Genomic DNA, 11,722 nt, shown 5'->3' with positions numbered 1-11,722 from the left:
ATATGGAAGACTCCGTTAAATTTTGGAGGTGATCCAGATTTGCAGATGTGTGGCAATTTACGTCTGAAAACAGGCAAAAAAAAAAAAAAAAAAAAAAAGATTTTCTGTGACAAATTTTGATACTGTGATATGGAAGCAGTAAACCATGCATTAATGCTGGTTATGTAAGAAATTTTAAGGCCTCTTTCCCTTGTGCATGCTCTCCACTTTAACTTTAAATCCAGTTTTAAGGCTTGCAGGTATTCCAATAGTCCAGTCATCACATCATTTTTTTTGGCCAAGGTCGGAAAAATTAGTAGAAGGCTGAAAATTGCTGGATGCAATCGTTTAACCATCCTAAACAACAACCTAAAAGTCCCCATGTATCCTCTTTGAGCTTTTCCTGGTATGACATCATGATGCCATGAGTGACACGGATGTTGAAAAATGTTTCACACATGTCCATTTAATTATTTGCAGTGGTATCTGCAAGGTTGGGTAGGATTACTTTGAAATGTAATCCAAAAGTAATCCGATTACTTACATACATACATACATACATATACACACACACACACATACATACATGTAAGCCACATGTATTCTTTCAAAGTAATCCTACCCAACCTTGGGTATATGTATCTTCATTGTTTAATAGACAAGACTGCTTCAAAATGAAAGATATTATGATATCCAGTAGATGCCATGACATTGTGACATTGTGACCACCGACATCTGCAGCAGCAAAAGAACATTCATTCAGAGTCCATCACCAAGTGCAGCAGTGCTTCGGAGTGGAGCTGCCACTGACTGAATGGGGTTGGGAACTGATAAACGGACAGTGCTCACCAGTCAACCACTTGCACCTGAAAAACTGTTAACTTTGATTTCCTGCAATTGCAAAAGTGTTTGTGAGCAATTGTGTGAGTGCAAGAAGTCAGGTCTGGTCTATACAATTCTATGTGGCCATTGCCATGGGAATGGCTGCAGCAATTTTGAAAAACCAGACATTTGTGTAGCAGACACTGATGAAGAGCATGACTTTGATGGAAGAGAGCAAAGATGGCTTCAATTCCAATTCACTGGTACTCAAAAATGAAACATTTGATTTTGAGAAGGCTGACGAGGATCATTTTGATGAATGTGACGGTGATCTGTGACTGAAAAATCTACAAAAAAAAAATCCCCTTAATAACTTTTCATGTATGCACAATGTGATTTGAACGAAAATACTATATTGTGAAGCCAAGTGCCCAAAGTTTAAAAATTGCATAGAACACCCTGATCTCATGCTCTTTTGTTTATTTATGCTTACATTAATGTTTCAAAGCATTGTATGATTTTTTTTTTATTTTTTATTAAACAATCAAAAATATACCCTTGCATACTAAATGATGTATCTGGATGAGGCCATTTCTCACGTAAATAAGCCATGATGTCATAACGGTAAAAGCTCAATGAGGATACACTGGGACTTTCTGTATGTGATTAAGGCTACTGAGGGGCGAGCATACACCAATTTTCAGTTTCAATTTTTTTGCTGACCTTTTTGCCCATTTTGACTGGACGATAACCCCCTTTTGTTTTGTTTTTTGTTTTTTGCAGACCGAATGAGCCATAATGCCAAATCCAAAAAAGGGAGGACAAGCTGGTGGGCGCCCACCAACCACTTAAATGGATGGTGGAATATGCACGACGGTACATATTCACAGATGTCTACAGAGGAAAGAAGGGAATATCACAGGAAGGCCAAGCATATCAAGAGAAGAAGCAGAGCATCTTCTCCAACACAAGCCAATACAGAAGTCACTACATCAAAAGCTTCACAGATCACTTGTCAGAGGGAAATTTGATGAACAGGCAGTGAAGTGGTATGGAGAAGACAACAAATCAGATAGATTATTTCTAAGAAAACAGAACTTATGCCGCCCATGCTGCAAAATCTCACAAAATGCTGTTTTTGTACCAGGAGGCATGATCAGATTTGAGAAGAGACTACATGTTTAATCAGTAAATTGCACAAATACAGTAAGCTTCTCCATGTCGTCAAGACACGATAGGTATAAATGTTAGAAATATGAATGCTAATAATTTTGACAATTTCTGTCTATAGAGTCTGAAAAAAAATGGATGCAGCTCATTGGTGGTAAGAGATTTTGCATTTCTGATTTCAAATATGAAATCCTGACAATCTTACTATAGAAAATCTAACTTTCATTTTGAAATCATGGAAGTTGCAAAAACAATGGTTTTGGCAGCAATATGTAACTCAAAGTTTGAACGCTGTTATATGGTGTCATGGAAAGACAGATAGGGGTGAAGATGCAACCTGAAAGAAATTAGAGACTGTAAGGTGGTGACAGGACAGAGTGCAGCTAGACAGCGCTCATCTTTTAAATAAATAACGCACAGAGTTTTCAAACATTTAATTGCGTTGAACAGTCACTTCACATATGACCATCTGTTGAGTGGCTTAAACAAGCAAGTTATTTGTGGTTTGCATTTGTTACAATAACAATTAAGTAGCTCGTAGCTTCTGATCACTAAAGGAGTGTTTGTGTTATAAATAATGCACCGACTTTTCCAACACTTTTATTGTATTGTATGTTCACCTTACATACTACAGACATAAAGGTCTCATCTAAATTAAATAACTGAAGGAGAAGCCTTTTGCTCCTCGAACTTTGACCCACCTCGCCATGCTCCCTATTCCGGCCTTTTGGGGTGTCTTCAGGCAGGAAGTAGAGTCTGGTACTGGCCAGTGGCTGGTGCTCTGTCTGGTCCTCCCAGAGTAGGATCACCTACACATGAAGAACATGTTTTTCATTTTTAAAGGTCACTTTTCGCACCGGGGTAAAAAAAAAAAAAAGCCTCCTGAAGAGAAAACAAAAACATGCAACTCTCACCGTTTTTCTGTATTAAGCAGGTTTTTGAGTTTGTGATTGTTGTGTACGCACTTTATTGGAATTTATTATTGGAATTGATTTTGTTTGGCACTTTGACTCCTAGGAAAGGCTGATACAAATATTATTATTAATGATTATATAAATAAATATGTCAATATTTTTTTTATATAAAAGCTGCATTTGATTATAGATCACAGCATGTCCTAAACAAAACAAAAACAAAAAATATGCAATTTATACTTCACAAAATACAGTCATTCAATTTTTAAGTTTCAGATCAGAACCTCCATTCAGGTTCCTCAATTTAATCCAACTACCATATTTTCCAGAGTGTAAGTCTTTTTTTTTTTTTTTTTTTTGACTAGTTAGGGAGGCCCTGCAACTTACACTCAAGTGTGACTTTTATACCAAAAATCATGCATTTGTTATTCACAGTAATACTTATAGTAACTGTTTATATAGGACCTTCATAGGAATGAAAGCACTAAACAAAATAAACAGCAATAATAAGAAGTACAATACAACAATGCACAAAAATCCCTAATTAATGAGCTGATAATACAGAAAAAGGTGTGACATATATGGGTTTTTCCTCTTCTAGAGACTTTTTTGTTTTGTTTTTTAAACAGGTGTGACATACTCCAGTGTGACATACTATAATACAGAACATCTCCAAATCTAAAACGGCAAACAACACGTCAGCAACTCACTTAAAGTACCACATTCCCCAAACTGCAAGTCAGGTTTATTTTTATTTATTTTCCTTTTTTTTTACTTTTAAAATCCTGTTTGGTGATGATACCAAAGTTGAACTTTACACTGAAAAAGTGAAACCAGTCAACCTTTCTTGTCTGAAATACTTTATGGTTCTATTAAAGAGAGACCAGAGTTACAAAAAAAAAACAAAAAAAAAAAACAGCCATTCGCTGAACCGGCGGGTAAAGAGCAGTCTGAACCACCATCTTTGATACGGCACTGAAAGAGATAAAGCGACATGCTTGCTGCTCAGGTCCACACAATGAATGTCCACCTATCAAACCCTACGTGACTCATTTTCTGAATGGAGGGTTTGAAGTTCGAATGGGACGACTCGCGATGTGACCACCCTGGCAGTTCCTGACTCTGCTCAACCTGTATATTGGTAAAAAGTGGCGCATGGGCAAGACAGAAGTCAGCTGGTTGGAACAAGTAAAGCCTGAACACATCCACCTTTCTAGTTACAAAGCAAGCTAAGGGCAACAGGATAACTTTGGTTCTGGTGTTTAGAGTAACACATTTTTGCAGAGTAGACTGTGGTTTTCATAAACAGTGGTTTGGGGGTGGGTATTAATAACTACAGTTGGCATATTCCCTCAGTAACCATGGCAGAGTCACTGGAACCAACGTCACCAAACTATCAATACCTGCTAATTAGTACTAACGGTGACAACATAAAAATTAAAACACAGCAATACAAAAATCTCACTCACCGGAAAGAGCAGAGCACAGAATTCTTAAATAAGCTGTTACTACTGAATAAACAAGAGTCATCAGGAGAGGAGATATTCCCCCGTCCCCACAAATCAGTATCGGGGATCATCCACGTACACCCTTATATTAAATATGAATGAAATTAGTCAACTGGTTCATGAGATATTGCGCTAAGCAGCAAAAACGGATGGAGGGACATGCTGATGGTTATATCCCTCCGTATTTCATACTGCGGCGATAAAAATGTGGATGAGTAAGTCGGTCAGTCCATCCTACCCAGGTTGTATGGATAAAAGGAGAGAAATCTTAGTTTTTACCAGTAACACTGCCAGAATTTTCAAAGGTTTTTTTTTTTTTTTTAGTGTGCCACCGTGCTAATTCACAAGCAAAATTTGCTCACCACATCCTGCCTCCATTCACTATATGAGATGTGGTAAAGGCTAAAGAGATGAACAGGGTCACAAGAAGTGTGTGGAGAAGAAAAGATGCAAATTAACTGCAAAGGACTTGAGAATAATTAAACGTGAAGCTACCAGGAACCAATTATCCTGCAGTGCCACCATATGTCATAACCTGGAGTTTCCAGAAGTGCAAGGTCTTCAGTGCTCAGAGACATGGCCAAGGTGAGGATGGCTGAAACACAACCACCACACTAAACAAGAGTCAAGAATGGGCTGAGAAATACGAGGTCTGTCAATAAAGTAACGGTCCTTTTTATTTTTTTCAAAAACTATATGGATTTCATTCAATGTTTTTACGTCAGACATGCTTGAACCCTCGCGCGCATGCTTTGAGTTTTTCCACGCCTGTCGGTGACGTCATTCGCCTGTGAGCACGCCTTGGGAAGGAGTGGTCCCGCCCCCTTGTCGGATTTTCATTGTCTGGAAATGGCTGAATGAAAAGGACTTTTTTTCCATGAGAATTTTTTCAGAAGCTGTTAGAGACTGGCACCTGGAAACCATTCGAAAAATTTATCTGGCTTTCGGTGAAAATTTTACGGGGTTCACAGAGAATAAAGGTCTGTTACTACAGCGTTACGGACCCCTTTAAGGACCTCGCTGCGCTCCGAGCTGCGACGACGCGGCACAAGCCACCGGACCATTTCTAAACGGATGGCTCTGTGGATACGAGACCGTCGTGTGTTCTTTCTCTGGTTATCACAAGAGCTGGTCATCAGCCATTTTCCGGCAGATTTCACTTTTAACAAGAGATTTTGTCATGGAAAGCCGTGCGGAGGCTTCGCGCGTAAAGACCGATTCGCTTTGGAAGCGAGACAAAGAACACCTCCGTTTCGGCATGTCAGAGGACAAGTTTGGACATGTCTATCTCGGCTTTCAATGCTTACCAGTCCAGTAAGTATCAGTGAAATTGTGGAGAGCTCTTTGAACAGCATTTAGGATGCTGTGGTTGCTGCTGCACAAAAAAAATTGTGTCAATATGTCGAGAAGCTGACAGACTCCACGGATGAAGGCCTCACGGCAGTTATTAAAAACAAGGGTGGCCACATTAGTCACTGAAAATGTTTGAAATGTCAAAGGTATTGAGAAAATTTTAATTTTTTATTTAGTTACACAAGTCTACACACTAATAATTGTGTACGCATTTTCCTCTGGGAAGGTCAAATCTCACGTTTCCTTTGTTAAACATTCAAGTTTGAGGTTTAACAATTTGGACTGATAGAGCACTGTATTTGTTAATTTGTTATCATTTCCAACAACACTGTCTGATGTTTTGGTCGAATGTGGACAAACAGATCAGAGGGGACTAATGTTAATATCAAATCTCTGGTAAAAGTCCTCTGGTCCATGTTTGAAAGATGACCATCTTACAATTCCAAACTCATCATGTGAACCTCTACTTAGTGTTTATTATCTGATGGAATCATCTTCCTTCCACAACATGCATACTGATATTTAAAAATTTGTCCTTTAATTCAGAGGTTATCAACCATCTGTCATTTACTGTGCAGGGGGTGCGGGGCAGCATGAGAGCACCAGTTGTGATGCATCAGAGCCCCTGGTCAGACACATGTAATTAATTGTATGGATTGCACTAATGTATTTATGCCACAGGGGCAAGATTGCAACAGACATGCCAGGAGAGGAAGCAGAAAGCTGATCCCAGAACCAGTGCAGCCAGAGAACAGAACAACTGTGAACAGAGGACTGATCAAGCTGAGCGAGCAGAAGGTAGTAGTGCAGCAGAGAGCAGAACGAAGCACTCAAACCTCCTCTGCAGCACTAACTGAAAAACACACTTCAGCCAAGACAGCACAGCTTTAATACAGCACTGACGGAGGAAGTAAAGCCTGTGACGACTGCAACCTTTATCATATGGCTTACGTGCACATTCCTGAATATTCCAGCAGGTGGCAGCACATAATGTGAGGCCTTCATGTGCATGCAGACTCTAGATGAAGAATGTTTGAAACATAGGTGTTTCAAGGTTTCTAAAAGTTTTGGTGCAGTGTTTTAAGTTAGCCTTCAGTAAAACAAAGCACTGACAAAAAGTTTTGGTTCCATCTCTTCTTTAACTCCAGTTTTATTTTTTCGGTTCTGTTGCGCATTTCATCTTCTATTTACTACAGTGAATGCCACCTTAATGCCTGAGCCGAGACTGATGTGAAGAGCGGCGCACACAGATGATGAGCATGTGTTTCAGCTGCTGCAATTCAAAGTATGTTTAAGTCGCCACAGCCATGTCTAATATTCAATAATCTATCCAGTATCTGCCAACAAAGTTGCTTTTTTAGTTAAATCAGTCCCATCAAAATTCCCCACGATCCAGTTGATTCATCTTCATTATGAGCCCACTTTAATTTGGCAACTTACAAGACCACAGCATGGATTGTTTCTGAGCCATTACTAAACTGGCTGGGTCAGACTCTCCCACTCATCTACAGTTTCTGTTTAAGCCCAACACTTATCAACGTGGAGGAAAACATCCATACCTCAGCAATACAAACAGGTTCCTGAGGTCCACAGCGGATGAAGTAAAACTCCCCCAGCTTCCAAACCTGGACAGGGCCATCAGGGAGAGACCTGCTGCTCACAGACTTGTAGAAGGCATAGCCATCTCGCTGGCAGGAGGGAGCACCCAACCACTGAAACAGACAACACAAACCCGAGATATAATCAGTAAGTTATATTGGTCTCCTGAAAAGTAAGACAAAAAGAACCAGTGTGCAGAGATGAGGGCAGCACAGTGACTTAGTGGTTTGCACCGCTGCCTTTCTATGTGGAGTTTGCATGTTCTCCCGTGTTTGTGTGGGTTCTCTCCGGGTGCTCCGGCTTCCTCGCACATCCAAGGACATGTAGGTTAAGTGAATTGGAAACTTTAAATTGTCCGCAGGTGTGCGTGTGAATGTGTTTGTCTATATGAGGCCCTTGTGACAGACTGGCATTCTGTCCAGGGTGTACCCTGCCTTAGTCCATATGGCTGCTGGGATAGCCGCCCCCCCATTTCTCTTAATTGGGGGGGGGGGGGGGGGGATTCAGAATGGACGTGTAATCCACTTTTAAAAATATAGTTTATATTCAAATTTGAGCTTTCTTGAATGTTGTTTTGAATTTGTACTTGTGCATATTTGCTTTTTTTTGTTAAGAATCACTGAATCAATGCAGGCTAATCAGTTCTGAGATGGCCACCAATTAGCCACATTGACCGAAGGCTTCTGAACCCCAGAGACAACCCTGCTTTGTTGCACAAAAGAATTACAGCCACTTCTTATGCTGCAGTCACACATTAATGGCAGAGAAAAGAAGGGGGAAGAAAAAAAAAAAAAAAAAAAAAATCTAAATCACACAATCATTGTCCTCTGCAGCCACAGACAAGGACATGAGATGTAATTCTGCAGTGATTTTAAATATATTTTTGTCCATTATTCCACCTGTATTATAGACACAGTGAAAGACAGGAAACATGGAAAAGGAAGGACAGACATGCAGCAAAGGTCACCACCCGAGCCTGGACTCAAACCTGCAGAATTCTACAAAGTGCATTCTGTGGCATGTGATACGCACCTTAACTGCTCAGCCACGAGTGCCCCATTTGCAGTGATAATTACACAAAGCTACAACAATGGGTGCTTGCATTAAAATAATTACTGTCTCACGTTCTATTTCTCACAATCACTGTAAATAACATTCAGTTTGCCATTGTCACTATGGACAGCAGAAGAAGCAGAAAATTTTAACTTTCAACTGCACACGCAGTCATGGTGTGGCCGTGTTGGAGTGTGACGTCAAAATGCTCCGTCATCATCTGACTGAAAACAATGAAACGTATGGTTTGCCATCTGCTGCAACCCACCAACATGTGAATGCAGCATTATACCCAATCCTTTTCATCACAATATGCTTCACTCAGTATCTGAGAACTAACCTGTGAAAGCTCTAAAATATATCTCCTGCCAGATGTCACACTGTGGAATTGCTCAGGATGTTCATGGATGGATAACTATACTAAACAAGCTATACTCCTGAGAGCCCACATTTACTGTACTAAACCATAAAATTAAAACTGTTCAAGATTTTGAAGGAAAGAGTAGTTTTACAGATACTGCTGGTTTAAAAACAGACACACAAAAACACATAAAAAGCATGTAATAAAAGGTTTCAGAGAAACCCAGTACAAATCTGAAATTTTGCACTTTTCCAATTATGTACATATTATACATCAAAATCTGGGAGGAGGGAGTTATCAGATGATTGAAGGGCAATGAGAATATTAAATAGGGATGGTATCAGGAACCGGTTCTTTTCGGGTGTCGTTAAGAAATGAGTCAATCCACCGACATTGATAGCCTTTTTGCTTAACGATTCCCTTATTGATCCTTCAGAGCGGCCGTTGTTTTGAGGGTGTTTGTCAGGAAAATGAATTTCTCTACATTGATTACAGATCCTGCAGCAGGTCTGTAATCAACCATTTCTGCAGCGTGGCTTTGCTTTGAACCAGTGAAGCAGTGCTTCAATCTGCTGCTTCATTGGTTTATTGTTTCGCTGCTCTTCAGAAGCGGCAACACCGCTTCTTAACCCCTCTCAAAGCCATTAAAATATGTCAATCGTGAGTCACTTTTGTGCAAATTAAAGTGACTAACTGGGACTCCTGTCTTGTTGCAAGAAAGAAACAAGAATCGTCCTCCGTTCCGTTGCTCCAAATGCTGTGCTGCTCTCTGGTGAGTCGAGTTCACTCTGAATTTATAACTTCAAAGCAAATCACTGTTTAAATCAAATGACACCTCTTTCCAGACGTTGTAATACAAACAAACTGCAATTGATCAAAATGTTTTTTTTCCTCCCAAAATGACACGTCCTGTGCTGATGTGCAGCAGCCAGCTGAGCTCAGCTCAGATGTATGGAGAGACAATCATGCCATTAATGTCTGAAAGGAAATGCTTTTGACAAAAACTACAGATTGTTTATTTTTATTTGTGTCCAGAGATCAAGGATCCAGTGACCAATTTCATATTTATTTACTTTAAGACTCAATAAAATGTTGTTGACATAGTAAAGCCTACTTGTAGTACACAGATAATTCACAGGATGTATCAATAAGGGAATCGATAATGGTATCGACAGATAAAATTAGGGCTGAAACGATAAGTTGAGTAACTCGAATAATTCTATTACAAAAATGTTCGAGGCAATTCTGTGCCTCGAAGCTTCGTTTAACGTTGTAGTACATATGCCAGGCCTGTGTGTGGCGCTGCAACGTCCGCAGAAAAAAAAACCACAAAAAAAAACAGAAGACTGGAGCATAACAGTTAATGAAATTAGCAACGATAGCTACCGCTTTCCAACGTGACACAGAGTAAAATAAAGCCTTAAGAGAAAGATGGTCCACGGTGATCATCTGAAATAGACTTACTGTGCATTTAAAGCAAAGCAGTGTGTTTGTCTATTTAAAAAAAAACAAAAAAACACATGGTCTGCTCTACGTGGGGAGAGACTATTGACCCGGTGGCCGGCTGCTGTCTCTCTCTGCCCAGTGTGAGGGGCTGTCAGACCGGGCGAGTCACAGCTCTGTCCCCGGCTACATTGACAAACACCAGAAGTCCACTCTTTCTTCTGTGTTTACCCTCAGACTCACACAGTGTTTGACTTTTTAATTTTTGCTTTTTGGGCAACACCTCACAAACACGGTAACTTAAAAAAAAAAAAAAAAAAAAACTGCCTGCGAGGCTTGCATGTTCAACCTCCAGCTGAAATGCATCTGCTGAATTGCAGAGAAAGAGGGATAAAAAAAAATAAAAAAAAAATCATGCAGGGACCCAGTCCATCAACCTTTATAACAACAACAACAAAAACACAACTTAAAAATGGTTAAATTTTACAAGTTGGAGATAAAACAGAAAGCCACATCCCATCGCCATTTCAGCAAAATGCCAACACTTTGGCACAGTGACATTGTGCCATTGCTTAGGGAGAGCCCTGGACTACTGATGTTTAAAAACGCAAAAGTACTTTTTATCCGATTACTCGATTAATCACCAGAATAATCGACAGAATACTTGATTACTAAAATAATCTATAGCTGCAGCCCTAGATAAAATCTTAATACCCATCCCTAATGTTAAACTGTCAAGGCACCGCCTAAGCAGCCCAGAATCCCTGGCTTCTTAGGGTGATTTTTCCATCTCATTACTCTGCTAAAAAATCCTGGTAAGAACCCTGAAAACGTCATTGGACAGGTAGCCAACAATGCTCACCTGTCCAACAAGCAAGGTTGCACACCGAATTGTGTTGCACAGCTGAAATGTCTGGCCACATGAGTAACACTGGGCTGGTAACATCGGTACGGACTTGAAAATCAACATGTTCCATTTTTCCGCTGCTGAGGCACTTGGTTTTTCTTAAACTTTGTTCAGAGGAATACAAATCAGCACACCTCATGACTGGACTATGCTGTCCAGTCATCAGGCATCTGTGTCTGCATGTCTGTTTCAATACAAGCTAGCATGCATGCTAACACCAACACCAGCACAGGTGGATCATTGTAAATGGTCAAAATGTGGCATCACTTCTGAAAACTATAACAGTGAATAGCAGTGACACACTGTGCTGGGAAAGAAAGATGACCAAAGGGCAAACTGAGCCTAGATTAAATGTCGAGTCCCAGCCAGCTGCTTCAAAGGTTCCAGGACTCCAGATTAATTTAACAGCTCATTAGAGACTACTGACAACCAGTCAAATATTGTACAGCAGTATGGGTGTCACAGATCACAAAAGCTCTGGCCCAGATTTTAAGGAATGGCTTAGATTATTTTTTGGAACAGCAAGGAGGGAAAAAAAAAACTAAAAGACACCCTACTTAAAAACAAACAAACAAAAAACTTGAGTAATGAAAATAAGACAATAAGGAACTGG

General features: G+C 40.0%; 1 protein-coding gene across 3 annotated transcripts in view; it reads right to left on the bottom strand.

Annotated features, from left to right (window-relative positions):
• Nucleotides 1-11,722, bottom strand: part of zgc:77151 (uncharacterized protein LOC337153 homolog) — a 106,782-nt gene that overhangs the window by 71,494 nt on the left and 23,566 nt on the right. For all 3 annotated transcript variants that reach the window (XR_004562598.1, XM_034177843.1, XM_034177844.1), the window contains exons 2-3: nucleotides 7,306-7,458; nucleotides 2,673-2,780 (exon numbers count right to left, since the gene is read on the bottom strand). Coding sequence is in view for 2 of the 3 variants with exons in the window: in XM_034177843.1 (XP_034033734.1) it covers nucleotides 2,673-2,780; nucleotides 7,306-7,458 (261 nt within the window). In the remaining variant the exon portion in view is untranslated. The remainder of the gene's footprint in view (nucleotides 1-2,672; nucleotides 2,781-7,305; nucleotides 7,459-11,722) is intronic.

Source organism: Thalassophryne amazonica, chromosome 9 (assembly GCF_902500255.1).
Source record: "Thalassophryne amazonica chromosome 9, fThaAma1.1, whole genome shotgun sequence".
Classification (NCBI taxonomy): domain Eukaryota; kingdom Metazoa; phylum Chordata; class Actinopteri; order Batrachoidiformes; family Batrachoididae; genus Thalassophryne; species Thalassophryne amazonica.
The sequence above is the reverse complement of the archived record's forward strand: the minus strand, read 5'-3'. Positions and strand labels throughout refer to the sequence as shown.